We start from the raw sequence: 14,749 nt of genomic DNA, 5'->3' as shown, positions 1-14,749 counted from the left end.
CTTTTGGGGTTCGGTGTGTATCTGCTGCATACCGTGAGATGGCCGAGAACTGGAAGGTGATCAGGAAAAGAGAGGTGGCGATTTTATAAGTTCTGCTGGGATTTGCAGAGAAGAGTATTTAGAACTGTAGCAGAATAGGAGCTTTCTCCTTTGTCCGTATGTTTTATCCATGTGGGAGTGGCATGCAAGGCCACAGCAGTAGTTGTCAGCATATGCTTGATGATAATGGCTCAGTAGCGGTCTGACAGCTTTGCTGGACTACCAGGTTTTTGTGTAGGATCAGTCATCATAATATGCAATCAGTAATAATAGTGAGTTATTAATATGAATTTAAGGGGGAACAGAGTTTAAACTGCTGTTTGTTCTTTTATGTTTTTTTTTTTTTTTTGTAGATTAGCCTCTATTCCTGTAAAGAAGCAAGGGGCTCTGTGATTAATTCCCAATGCAGTTTTGATTCAGATGTATGATTTGAATTGGTGAAGATGTCTTCAGGCCTTACGGAGGAACAGAAGAAAAGAATTGAAGAGAACCGCCAGAAGGCTTTGGCTAGGAGAGCAGAAAGGGTAGCAGCCCAGAGAGGTGGGCAGGTGGGGATTGATGGACCTCAGGTAAAGGAACAGAGTCGGGGAAACTCGAAGGAAGAAAACGATCATGTCGGGTTCATTAGGCAGCATCAACAGAATCTGAACAGTCCTGTGGAGCAGAAGAGCTATCTTCAGAAGGATTATAATCATTACACTGCAAACCAACAGATGGCTGACTCACATGGAGAGCAGCAGAAGAATTGTTCAGAGGTCTCGGAACAAGCAAGTGGCATTACACAGTTCCCTACAAACGTTTCAAATTCTCTAAGCTATTCCCATAAACACTTGGATGCTGGTGGTCAGGAACATGGACAAGCTTTAATTAATCTTGGTACATTCCAGCAGCCCAAATACTACTCTGCTTTCAAAAACCCTACAGAGCCAATTTATCCTAGATTAATTGATAACAGGCACCCTGGTGGTAGTAAAGATTTACAAAGTCAGAACAAATCTGCTATAAAACGTGTTTTGCCACCAAGCAGTGCTACCCCAAGCGATTTGGAAATGCTGATAAACACAAGCAGGCCAACTGAAAGAGAAGGGGGAGGTGGTGCTTCTCTGGCCGGTGATAGGATACAGAAGCTGATCAGCTCTGCTGGTTCAGGCTCTACCTTTGAAGCTGCCTCTTGCAAGAAAGCAAATAGTGTTACAAAAGGAAAATGTGTGAAGTATGGGGAAGACCGATTCCAGGTCGAAATAGGGTATAATGCTGAACTCATTGCTGTGTGTAAGACGATGCCAAGCAAAAACTATGGTAAGAATTGTTTGCTCGTGTCTGTATTTTATGTTGGATCAAAGTTTCGGCGTCAACTGGAACTGTCGTTGCTACATGCTTTTAGAAGTGCAGCTATTGTTGCAGTGGAGTATGTGGTATTAATGGGGGTTTGGAAAAGTAAAGACAGATGAAATTGGAAGGAAATTCTGGGCATGAAGAGCGTGAACTTGGGTTTAGCCAAGGAATCAGAAGCCCTGCTTTATGAACAGTCATTTGAGAAGTTTGGTGATGACAGCTGTCAGTGTCTTTTGGGAGTGAAGGGAGAGAAGTTATTCATAAATAGGTGTGGGAAAATGGGTCACTTCAGCTATAGTTTGGAGTTGATGAGCTGATTCTGTTAACTGATTTACTGAGAGCAGTGGAGTCTGTCTTGCAACTTGTTTCTGATCTTTTCTCTATGCTTTTATTTGTCATGTTCTCCATTTCTTTCCCCTCCATGAGTTGCTGTGCTCTATGAATGGCTGCTGAATTCTTCTTCTTGTAGTATTGATATGCCCTATGGTTTTTTTGGTGTCACGTAGCAGTGAACTTGGGCATTCTATTTTGCAGATGCTTGTCAAACAGTTTGCATGAGTAGATTGAATTTTATTCTACCTTGTATGAACATTTCACAACAGTGCTTGTTTCTACCCCAAATGATTCATGTTCTGCCCTGTTTTAGATCCTGCTTTGAAAAAATGGAATTTCAGCCTGGAAGACTACAGCTGTTTCAGTAAGTAAATGGATTGTTGAATGATAAAATAGAATCCAAATTTTTACCCCCTTCCCCTGCTTTCCATAATTGTTATTTAGCTTTGTTATTGATTGGAGTAATAAAAGTAGTGCTACTCAGACATTATACCCATCTTTTTGATATCTAGCTCATAACATTTTTTAAAAATGAATTAGCTAATTATAAATAGCTTTGTTTTTCATGTGGTCTAAATGCGAAGCATAGGTTTAACTTTTTCTGCTGTTGCTGATTTTTTTTCAGCAACCAACAAGCCTGACAATAGGAAAAATACCTGCTCTGCAGGTAATTCATTTAAATCTGGACTGAGAACAAACCGTGTTCCACTGGGTAATGCTTCATGTCTATGTCTGATCATGTGTTTTCACGTATGGACAACTTTTTTTTTTTTCATTTGATTAGAAAGGGAAAAAGCATAATTCTCTAAGACTTTGAATAAGACTGAAAGACTGAAAATGGATCTACCCTTTTTTTTTGTGCGAAATAAGAAGGATGATTTTTATTTTTTTTTCCCCTGTCATTTTATTCTGGAAAGATTGAGAGATGATAGAAGCAAATGCTTCAGGTAAGCTTTTCAAAAGCATGTTGTGTTGAGGCAAGTGATAAATCACTATTGATTTCAGTGGGAACAGAATTAGGCCTGTGTTGAGCACTTTGAAAGAAACCCACAGTTGAGTGCTGGTATTTTAGCTTCCCATGTGGGTTGCCACACATCTATAATTTAAATGCTGCTGGTTTTCTTGAAGTGTATCAAGTACAGATAAGAGCAGAGTCTCTGCACCAAGGAGATTGCAAATGAAAAGGATAATTTTTAGAAATCAGATTTTTTTTTTCCTTAAAACTATCAAATATGTAAGTTCTCTGTGGAAAATACCTGATAAGTAAAGACAATGTGTGATCAACACTGGACAATAGTATCACAGGAAGAAATATCCTGAGAAAAGGGAACTGACTTTAAAGTGCCTTAGTTTGATGTTTTGTAAGTGTAAAATAATTGTTTAAAAACTTCACACTGTTAATTTTGATCTTCTAAAGAATTTTGTCCTGTATTACATTTTTTCCCTGTACTACAAATTCAAAATGCAGTCAAGCCTAGAAACAGATATTGAAATAAAATAGTAAAATATTTGGGTTTTTTTTTCCAGTTTCAGTATTACTTGTGGAGGTGAGATGTAACTGGGCAGTGCTAAACCAGTAGCATCTAAAACCCCCCTGCTTGGTGCCTAAATTGGTTGTTTTGTAGTCCTCTACTTTAAAAATTACTTTCACTCAATGCTTTTGAACTTTTGCTTTGGAATAGAAATCTCAGATGCTTGGGTTTATTCTGGAAGTCACTTATTTTAAAATAAAGTTGGCAGAAAACCAAATGGCTTATTTATTAACTCGTTAGGAAGAAAGCACCTGATTATTTTCCTCCCTTTTCTTGCCTTTTTCAAATCATAACCACTTACGTTATGTATGTATTTTTTTTGCATAATGGTAAATTAGACTACTTAAGAAGAAGCAGAGTGGGTCATGATGTGCAACTTGATGCTCAAAGGACTGGATTCACTTGAATTTAATCTAAACAGCTACTGGATAGGGGAGGTTGCCTCTCTCTCCAAATACATGGAGGCAGAATATGCTTAGTGTTTCCCTGCTCTTGAGTGTAATGGACTCTGAAGATGTTTATGAATCTTTGTGTTACTGTACCTATGAGTTGGAGTCTTGGGGAAGATCATCACTATTTTGGTGTTAAAAAATGCAAGAAAAAACGATTCTTGTTCCTTAACCATCATAGTTCAGCTATAGTAATAAAACACATGAATGTAGATTGGCAGAGGGACACAGGGAAAAGTGGGACATTATTAGCATGGATAGCTGTGGTCTGAGGCTAACAGCTGTAAAATACTATGTGCCTTCTCTTCCCATGCTGTGGCATCATGACAGAGGTGCTTGCTAGTGATTAGTAAGATAGGAGCACAGATGGCTGAGGGAAGTACAAATCTAACTGTAAGACGCAGCAGAATTAAGGGTAATGGATTTAAATTGTAACAAAGGGGATTTAGGGTTTTGGACTAGATTCCTTCCTGATATCATTCCTACAGTCCTGTGAATATACAGCACTCCCCCTAGGTTAGATTGCATACAAGACATTGACATGAGGCACAAGGCACGAAGTTTTATATATTTTTCCCTTGCTGTTTGCAGAAGCATCTTCCTATCTTTACAGGCACATGCTATAAATCATTGTGCCCCTGTCCCTCTGACTTTGGAAGTGACAATGCTGTATGACTGGGTGCAGTTTACTGCTGAATGTGGGTTCTGCAGATTGCTTCCCCTTGTCTAGTGAGCCATATTTTGGGATTGCTGATAGGGAGCCTAATGCAGTGACAATGCTGGATAGGCCCTTGTTCATTTATTGTCACATGTTCCCTCTGCCCCTGCTATAGTTTTTGTGGAAAATCTCACCAACCTGCTCCTTCAGGACATCAGTTTCTCTATTATTTGTCCCTGTGAGTAAAAGCAGGGAATCATCAAAGGTGCATCATCTCTTCCCAAATCATCATGTGCATCTTTAGTTTATCTATATTTTTTTGGTTTTAATTCTTTTGTCTGTATCTCATGCTTTTCTGTCTAGTGGAAGCAGCAAATCGACTTTCATCAGTAATTCTGGCACCACTGGAAGGGGAAAATTCATCAGCCTCTCTTTGTGTTGGGGCTGATGTGAAATCCCTCTTGAAGATGTGTAAGAACTGGAAGAAACCCTCAGCCCTTGTCAAAGGGAAGTGTGTTCTGATCTCTCGCTTGCGGTTTGAGGTTGATATTGGGTATTCTACAGAAGTGATTGGAATGTTCAAACAGATGAATTCCAGAAATTATGGTGAGTCTCTGGTTGTTTCTGTGGTATTCTAATGATGTTGTTGGGGCTGCTCTTGGAGTGCTGTGAATGCTTCAGAGGAGAGGGATTGTGAAGCTACATCCTGCTGAAAAAAAGCATGAGAAGATGTGCTCTGGAGAAGGTATTGAGAGCTTCTGTAGTTTGGTACAGTGTTGTATCTGTGTTCTGCACTTTATTCTGTGCTGGAGGATGTTGTCTTCTGGGCTGTTAGCCAAGGTGATATTTCAGGTCTCAGCATGATCACATTTACTGTTGAGGTGGGATATGCTGATAATTTTCTAGCAGTATGGAGAAGGCACATAAGTTCTTTATCAAATACAGCTGGGCATTCTCATATTTCTTCTGCTTTATTGTGGTGTATAATGGCTGCAACTGTCTGAGTAGATTGAATTTACTAGCAGCTCTACTGATGTTTTTGAGGCAAGTGAGACTGTAGAGCACTTCCTAAGTTGGCATTAAGATATCAATGGTGAATATCCCATTTTCTCACTTGTAATGTGGAAAATGAGGCACAGAGTGATGAGGTGACCTGTACATTGTCACAGCAGGCCAGTGGCCACATGGGGAACAAATCCTGGTGCTCTTGTTCTTTGGGCAGGATTCCACCTGGCTCATTGTATCTTCAGCTGACTCTGAATTCACTCTGCTTCCCATGGACATTGTAGATGGATAGTACCTTGACAGACAAGTCTGGTATTCATGCTACGTTTTGGGTACTGATGAATTTCTTCTGTACCTTCCTGAGCGTGTCTGTAGGGTATAGAGGGACAACTGAAAGCTGTTGTGTTACTGACTGAAGTCAGAGTTTGTTGGCTAACAAACAGGAACCTTCAAGAACATTATTCATCTGTTCTTGCAGTGAAGAGAAGGTGGTTGCCAAAATCCTGGGACAAGTGGGTTCCTTATAATGGGTCATTAGGGGAGCTGACCTTGTCTTGCTCTGGTGATCTCACAATTTCTATATATGTGTTCATACTTTTAAGTCTTCTTCAAACTGTTTGCTTAGCATGAAAGCAAATAGAGGAAAACTGAACAAGGTAAGAATTCTTCTAAAGCATTTCTGAAATGCAGAGGATATGGCTGGATAGATTTCAGACAGATTTCAGCCTTATAATGAACACTGTCATAAATTTCTTTTTTGACTGTTGCAGATATGAACACCAGAAAGTGGAATTTCCTGCTGGAGGACTATCCCAAACTAAGTGAGTAGCTCTGTTTTCCTGTTTTCTAGGAGACAAATGAATTGTCTTTTCATTTCTTGGGCTAAACCGCCTCATTCTGGGCAGACAAGTTGCTAATGAACCATGAAGCAGGTGTCTTCCTCTTTTGTCAGACGTTTATACTGTTTGCCCAGAACTTTAGAACTTTACATATGTGTATTTTTCATTACTGTTCTTTATGGGCTTATCAGGAGAGGTTCTGCACTGAGTTTCTGTTCCATTGCTTAGAGCATATGCTGTATTTACTATCACAAAGTTACTTTATTGCTTATAATGTCCAGCAGTGCTAGTTGAACTAAGGACTTGTGAGAGAATGAATTCCTGTGTTCCCACTTGCTGAATTTGAAGAGGTTAGGATAGCTGCTGCCAGACCTTCCTGTCTTTACAAAAATTCTGTCTTACTGACTGTCTTGCAGTGTGCTCCTCTTATCATCAGTGCCAGTCCCCCTTTTGTGTCTGTATCAATTCATAAACAACCACATGCCAGGCTGTTTGACTGCCAGGATTCTAAGTAGTGTGCACAGTATTGTGTCTTCACACCCGGCAAACTTTGGTGTTCAAGTCAGAGCATTAGTTTTTCAAGTCAGCTGCTGATTTTTGTAACAACCAATTCAGCCACAGTAACAGTCTGGGTGCTGTCTAGATGATTTTTATCAGTCTCATATATTACTGCTGGTAGTAATGGCTTTGCAGGCAGCACTTAACTGCTAAGTATGTAACTGATGTATGAGGCAGGTTAGAATTCAGACTGCCTCCATAGCTGGGTTGATTTTGAGATAAGAAGTGGTGCTTGTTTCTCTTGTAGAAGTTTGTAGATCTGCTTGAAGCAGGGGCATTTATACTTTACTAAAATGCTTTGGTGCTGTCTGATGGATGCTTTAAAGAGAGCTTAGCAAAAAATCTTTAGAATGTGGTCTCATATTTTCACTTGCAAGTGGAATCTAAACACACAGTGTTGCTACAATGTTGATTTCTTTGTGGAAGTTGACCAGTAGACTCCTCTCTTGATGCTTCAGTAATGCTGTTGAAACTGACTCACTGAACTGCAATGTAGACCTGTGGTTTGTTTTGTTTTTCTTAAAAAGTGGATGTCCCTTTGCAGAATAATCCAGTCTCAGCAGCATGCTCCTAGCACACCTACTGCTTAGTTTTTTATGTTTAGGTTATGGAGTGCTTTGAGATGAATCTCACTATACAAGTCCTAAGTATTATAATAATTTTTTTATTGTCCCTATTGGCCTGCTGTATTTGTCTTGGTACTGATGTGAGGGTGTGTAGCTGTGGGGCTTGACTGGAGTAAGCTTCATAAAGATAATAAGGTGTTCTACATGTGTCTTCAGGAAGTATGACTGTTTCAGAGCTGAAATGCTGTTGCTCAGAGTACTTCTTCTCCCGCACGGACTCCTGCTTCTACAGGTTACCAAAGCATATTTAATGGAGTGTTTCCTATGTTACGTGTCTTAATAACACTGGTAATGGTTGTCAGGCTGAAAGCCATGTGGAATTGTAGAAATGCCAGATCTTGGAAACAAGCTTGTGTGTCTTGGTGGAGACTATTATGAAACCTTGGGCTTGGGCTGTCGACAGGCCCAGATGTTGGTGATGATCTTTCACAACTTGCTGAAAGGCCATTTCATATGTGCAAAGGGCCTGATCCTGTAGCAAGTCCTACGCAGTCTGCACAGACACGATTTATGTCAGTCTCTTGGCTGTGCTGGTTGGCAGTTGTGTATGTCACATGAAGTATGATAGATTTAAGGGGAAAAGAAAATTTCCATAAATCTTCTTTCAGAGTGTAATTTATGAGGGCATTTAAGGCTTCTAGCACATGCCTTTTTGAAGAAGACCATTTGTTTTGTGCCTGTTCATCTACCTACGTCAAAATAAAAAAAAAATTTAAAAGGCTGCTTGCCATTTCCAGCAGAGATACCTGTTAGCTGGGAACTGTTTGTAGAGGTTAGTATTTCTTTGCCTGGCTGCTCAGTCATCTTTATATAAAGGTCACTTCAGTAAAAGATGTCTGTTGGATGAATCATGCTGGTGGCAGATATATCTTAATCAACTCTCCCAGCTCATGTAAAGAACAATAGCAACAGAATTATCAGTGAGCAAATTGTAGCAATTATACTAACACATAGCTCAGTCTGTGAGTGTAATAACAAGCTTGTGCTGTATTTTGGGTGGAGAGAGTTCCTGTGATTGAAGAAGTATAAATTAAACTGAAGAGTTTGAAAAAAGTTTGGTCTTTACCCAACCATAAATGGAAATCTTTTCATATGTATATTTCTTGGAATGGCTTTCCCCTTTCATATGGCAGGGGTCCATCCTGCTGTTTCCCTCTTGGAGATAACTGAAATAAAAATACATAACTGAATTCTGGAGATGGGTTTACTGCTGGTATAGTGAATTCTTACTTCAGTTATTTTGCAAACAGAGTTGGTTTATATCTTCCTGACTTCATATATAAACCAGCTACTAAATAATTAAAAAAAAAAAGATGCTTCCTTCAAAAAGGATCTGTGCACAAGCATTTGTGTTCATAGTACAGAGATATCTTTTAGTTTTGATCATTAAACATGTTTTTCTGATCCCAGCTCACTGTATGTTTTTGAACTCTATTTGTTTTCATAGAGATTTACTGTTGGATTAAAAAGAAATACTTTTATCTTTTTTGGGGTGAGATAGAGCTGCTGCTGGAGGGAACTGAAATGAGGTTGTCTAGGAGGAGAGTTGCTCTGATGCTTTGCTGCTTGTGGTACATTAGTAGCAATCATCTCTGAATGATGGCATCAGGCTTTCAGGGTTTTATCACTGAGTCTGAATATGAGGGGAGGAGTTGTGGTTCATTATGTGGTTCTGAAATAGACTTCAGGAAAAATGCAGGCCAACACCTGTGCATGATGGATTGATATCTTCAGCTGTTTCAGGATAGGAAATAATACTGTTGACGAGGTCAAGGGTTAGGCACTGATGCCCATAGTGTAAGTTGTGTGTATGTTGCTGCTTCTGATAATAAACTACTCTGTTCTTTACAGTGGAAATGTTACAGAGCCTTGCATCAGTAGAAGTGGAGCCACTGCCTGAAGCAGTAATTCAAACCTTTGCTGGTCAAATACAAAGATCTACATCACAGACAGACACTCCTGATGCTGACCTTTCAGTAGTGGACTCCAAAATTGTGTCAAGCCTCATGCCTTTTCAGCGGGAAGGTGTGAAGTATGTCCTTTTTGCATGCCATTAAGAGCTAGTCCTTGACTGGAATTGTGCACTTTATATTGATGCCCAGGTTGCACTCTTTTGGAGGTGGGAGGGTGTTTTTCTTTGAGTGACACATCTCTTTCTAGCTAGAATTCCTCATCATGAGTCAGGAGGAAAGTAGCATTTTGCTGGTCTCATAAAACTGTTCAAATGATGCATCTCTAATCTCCCTCTTGTGATTCAGTATGTGCCAAATTGTCATATGATTTTTTTATTTTGTAAGGTCATATTCTTTTCCTCCCTAAGGAGATCTATTTTGTTGTTGTTGTTGTTTAAGTAATACATACAGATAGGAAAGTTCCAGGAAATGGGATCTATGCCCGGAAAGATTTAAAAATTATTAATTATATATAAACTTATAAAAGGCACTGTCCCCATGGTTGTTAGTTGTTGACTTCAAGGTGCAATCCAACTTACTGTTGTTAAACTGGCATTGTTATTAGTAGTATTTTCTTAGCTCAGCCAAGATGAATCCTGGGACAGCATATGATCATGGAAAGAATGTGCTTTAAATAATCATAAGTTATTGAGACTACTCCTCATATGAAATCAGTCCCTAAGGACTGGGCTGAACCACTCTGTTCAGAAGGTTCCAGGCATTGAGAGATTTGTGAGTAGTGCTGACTTGTGTTGAGACTAAGGGAGAAGTTCAGTGTTTAACTAAAGAATCCAGACCACTTCCAAGTGATCCATGTGCTTACCTTGGCTGTCAGAACAGATAGTAACCACTCTTACTTATTTCCATTCTCTATTTCCCTCAGTTTTGCAATTTTAAGAAACGGACGTTTACTCCTTGCGGATGACATGGGTTTGGGCAAGACCATCCAGGCAATCTGCATTGCTGCCTATTACCAAAAGGAATGGCCCTTGCTGGTGGTGACTCCTTCTTCTGTGAGGTTCACGTGGGCACAGGTACTGTGAGCTTGAGTGTGTGCCAGTGGGCACTAGAGCACATGTGATGGCTATGCTGTGTTGCACTCTGAACAAGTTGCAGTGGAAAAAGGATGTATGTTAAGGGGAAGAAACTAAACATTGTACTCATTTAGAAACTTCACGGGGGGGCGAAGTTACTTGGCATTGGCTGCATGGTGTATTCCTGTTTTCTTTTATTGGCAAATTTTCTTTTTATGGTCCAGCTGATGTGTTGGAAAGAAGGAGATCTAGATAAAATATCTCCTCTGACCTTCTGTTAACTTCGTTCCTGCAAGTCAGCTGGCTCCAGGGGGTGTATTTTACTTCAATGTCAAAGACAGTAGTTAGTTGCATTCAAGCAATGTTTTGTATTCAAGCCCTTCATAGCAATATTTGCCAGTCCCTTGGCTGGAATAGAAGCCCAGATGCTGGGCTGTTCAAGAGGCCCCATTGTCATCACCATTAAATGTCTGTCAATATACATCTTACTGGCCTGTCCACTGTGTGCTGCTGACTCCTCCAAGTCCTTTATTGCTGTTGCTTAGAACACCAGAAATGTTGGTATGAATGGGAAATGTGTCTTGAAACGAGTCACTGCTGTGGCTTGAATAGAAGCTGTTTGCTATAGACTAATGAAATACTCACTGTGGAAGAAAAAGGTGAGCCAGAGATTTTCAGTCAGTAATTTCATACCTGAGCAGGAAGGGGTGGGAGTTCAGCTTTCCCTGGAACATTGCATTGATGAGAAGTGTATTGATTGAGATTTGTTGACTTTGTGCAGTAACCAGTTTCCTAGAGCATCTTGTGTTTTGTCATATCCCACAGTGCAATAAAATGTTAGATGACTAAAGTTATTTACTGAACAAGAGAGTGATATTCATTGTGTTTGGTATTTTAAAGGCTTGTAGACCTCTGGGTCAACAGCTAATCTGAATCTGCAGCTTCTCTGGGATACCTGTTGGGAGCAACTTGGGGCCTGATTTCCTGAAATATGGGGCACCTACAGCTAAACTCCTACATCTTGCTTCAAGAGATTTAAGCAATATGAAGGGGTTTTGGTTTTTTTGGTTGATTTGGTTTAGTGGGGTTTTTTTGTTGTTTGTTTCTTTTGGGGCATTTTTTGTGGTTTTTGTTTTGTTCTTGTGTTGTTTTTTTTTACCTTTGAGTGCTTAATTTCCTTTTCCTTCCTTTACTCCCCACTCTTCAGGAGGCTGTTGTGGGAGATGTTTCGTTAGGATATTTGCTTTAGAACGATCTCTGTTGCTTTGTGGCTATGTGAAGGATGCAGGTCTAAGAAAAATGTGCCACAGAAAGTGATACAAGGTGGAATTTATTGTGACCTGTAATCTACTCAGTTCATTCTTGCACAGATGTGTTTTACTGTAATGGTAGAAGCTTTTATAGTGTCTCTGGAGCCAAACTGACAGATACCGTCTTCATCTTAGAGCTGTCAATGTTTTATTTTGGCTTTCTGTGCTCAGGCCAGTGAGTGCCTTCATATTCAATGTGCCATAGGAAGCCAGCAGGAAGATTTGAAGTACTCTTGGGTGAGAAGCACTGCAGTTGTGTGCATTTGGAGTTTGGCATTGTAACTTAATTAATGGTCAGAGCAGTTTCAAAGCACTTCTTGTAGACACAGTTCAGCATCAAGTGAGAAATACAGAATCACTTTTACATTCTGATTAGTCACATGTCCTTTATAAAAGGAGAGGGCAGTACAGGTAGGAGTTTCCACATACTTTCCCATTGCTGCTGCCTTTGACTTGGTTTGGATCTAACCTTGTGTTGGCCCATTTTGGTTGTAATATTACTGTAAGTGGTGAAGGATAGTTAATTGTTAGTTTCTCACATTTAACTCCTGGCTGCTGCATGTGGTTGCTGAACAGAGGAGAGGAGTGACAATTGGGGGATTTCCACAAGTGAAGTGCCTAGGAACAGAGATTCTATTTCTCATCACCACTTGGGTACATTCCTGTAGGGATCAGATCCTGACTGCTAAAGCCACAGTCAGTTCTCTGCAAAGCAACATCAACAGAACTCAAATGTTGCAGAAAGGTTGATGTCATTTGGGATACAATTACAGGGGAAATAAATGGTGGGTGCTCAGTAGCTAACAGATGGGTTTGGGGGAGGATATCTTGCTCTGGTGTGTGGAGCATTTCAAGAGGTTGATTTGAATGACTATCACCACATGTATTTCAGCTGCTGTCATAGAGCAGCTGGTGTGTTGTCAACTTGATCTTTTCATTTTGTTTGTTTGAGGGTTTTTTTTTTTTTAATAGTTTAAGAAGGGGGGTACTGGGAGAGTTTTTGTTGATCTGGATGAGTTGTACTTCATCCTCATTATGGAGTAAGCATTACTGTAATGAGAGGTCTTACTCCTTAGAAATTGGTGTTTCATAACCTGAAGACTCCTGTTGAATGGGAAAGCTAAATTTCCCTGTCAGTAATAGTCGCTGCATTCTCTGGCTCTGAGCGTAGCAGGTAACATTGTCAGGAGATTATGCATATTTCTACTACAGATGAGAGGGCTTTCTTTGTAAGAACCAAGAGTTTGAGCCTTCCTAGCTGTAGAAGGTAAATTTGGCCTTTTAGCCCAAGTTCTGATATCCATGTTCCTGTTACTTGGGTTGTTGCCTTAGGAAGGCTGGTTAGTCTTACTATGCTCCCAGCTGATTTCTGTTGGCAGGTAGGTGGCTTCATGTTCTTACTTTAGTTCATGAGTATGCTCTGTGAAGTTCTTTAGGATCCCAACAGAGGACATAAGCACCAGAATACAATTAATTACTTTCCTCTTTCTCCAGGCATTTCACAGATGGCTTCCATCCTTGAGTCCAGGTAGCACCAATGTCATAGTGACTGGCAAGGACAACCTAACAGCAAGCTTGATCAACATTGTCAGCTTTGATCTCCTCAGCAAGATGGACAAGCAACTTAAGAACACTTTCCAAGTTGTTATTATTGTAAGTGGTACACTAAAATGTTGAAATTATTTATATGCTGCAAATGGGGTAACCTTAGTGTTTTACAGCAGAGAAGTGTGAAGTGGGCCTTATTTAGGACTGAAACTACCTTGCAGTTGTGCCCACAGTCACAGTTGTCTTCTTGAGTAGAAGAAGGACATTTCTCTGAAACCTAGTAGAGTTTAATTCCTTTTTCATTCCTGAGGCTGTGTTTTCTCTTTTACTGATTAAGGTGCCTCTGATTTCATTGTGGTTTGGCATGTCCTCTGCTGGAGAGAGAGGTGTTTAATGTGATGTGTCAATACACTAGTCTTCGAATTGTATATTTTTAAGGAGGGATTGGACTTCAGGATGATGTTACTGTTTATCCAATAAACCAGATAACCTCTCAACATCGAGTGTGTGGGTGAAGCACAAAGAAATTTCCCTTTGCTTGTGTTCCACTGACAGTCTGCATTAAGCCTTTTTTGATCGCTTGTATATTTTTTTTTAAATGAATTACTTCAAAGTCCATTTTTACATTTTACGTATACATGGTAAAAGGCATTTTTCTGGGTTTTGGTTACTAAAAAATTCAAAACATCTAGTGTTTCAAATTCAGCTTGGATCAATATAGGCCAAAAGTGCATAGATAACTTACTGGTTCATGTTCTCAGTCTAGTGTTCAGTACACATATGCACTTGCCTCTAAGATCATGACAATTACAACATAACAATACTTTTCTTTCTCAGCATCATATGGGAATGTGGGAATTGATGGAGTTCTTTAGAGACCAAACTATTTTTTTCCCCTTCCCACTCTCTGACAAGATATTCTGTTGTGGTGGAAGTGCAGATTGTTACTTTTGTCTGCTTGGAGTTGAAGGGACTTAGGCATTAGGGCTACTGCCCTGGAACCTCTTGGGAGCCCTGAGCTGGCAAATGGTCTTTCTGTGTGCTTTTATGTTCAAATCTGGACCCTGTGTTTTTTTTTAGAGATGAGAGTAGTCTTACTGTGTGCTGAGCTTCCCTGCCTTTTCTTCCAATCTTTTGATGGCTGGGAACACTAATGTGGCTTATTTTTTAATAAGGAGGAAGAAGGCTGTGCCTGAGAGGCTAAGCAGTGATACTGTCTTTACATGCATGGTTGCTTGCTCATCCACACATGGAAAGATGAGAATATATCCTTGGAAGGTGTCAATTACTACTTGTGTTGAAGTTCTGCCTTGCTTCAGCAGTAGCAGTGATGCCTGTTTGGGGGTGATGTCTCAAGCAGGAGGTTGTTACTCACCTGGTGAGCCCTATCAGCAGAACAGTTGGATCCTAATTAGATTTCTTTTTTCCCCCTATAGTTATTAACCTTGTATAGGTCTTCTGTATTTGCTCTATTTAAAGGACACGTAGAGGCAAATGAGTATTGGTGATGGAAATAATGTTCCTCTTTCTC

At 40.0% G+C, this 14,749-nt stretch overlaps 1 protein-coding gene across 1 annotated transcript in view; it reads left to right on the top strand.

The window, feature by feature from the left end:
* Positions 1–467: 467 nt before the first annotated feature.
* The window catches only part of SMARCAL1 (SWI/SNF related, matrix associated, actin dependent regulator of chromatin, subfamily a like 1), a 37,190-nt gene continuing 22,908 nt past the window's right edge, over positions 468–14,749 (top strand). Inside the window, exons 1-7 of the mRNA XM_054381240.1 lie at positions 468–1,338; positions 2,021–2,071; positions 4,710–4,952; positions 6,122–6,172; positions 9,226–9,406; positions 10,210–10,360; positions 13,165–13,323. Of these exons, the coding sequence (XP_054237215.1) occupies positions 483–1,338; positions 2,021–2,071; positions 4,710–4,952; positions 6,122–6,172; positions 9,226–9,406; positions 10,210–10,360; positions 13,165–13,323 (1,692 nt within the window). The 5' untranslated portion in view covers positions 468–482. The remainder of the gene's footprint in view (positions 1,339–2,020; positions 2,072–4,709; positions 4,953–6,121; positions 6,173–9,225; positions 9,407–10,209; positions 10,361–13,164; positions 13,324–14,749) is intronic.

Source organism: Indicator indicator, chromosome 5 (assembly GCF_027791375.1).
Source record: "Indicator indicator isolate 239-I01 chromosome 5, UM_Iind_1.1, whole genome shotgun sequence".
Classification (NCBI taxonomy): domain Eukaryota; kingdom Metazoa; phylum Chordata; class Aves; order Piciformes; family Indicatoridae; genus Indicator; species Indicator indicator.
The sequence above is the reverse complement of the archived record's forward strand: the minus strand, read 5'-3'. Positions and strand labels throughout refer to the sequence as shown.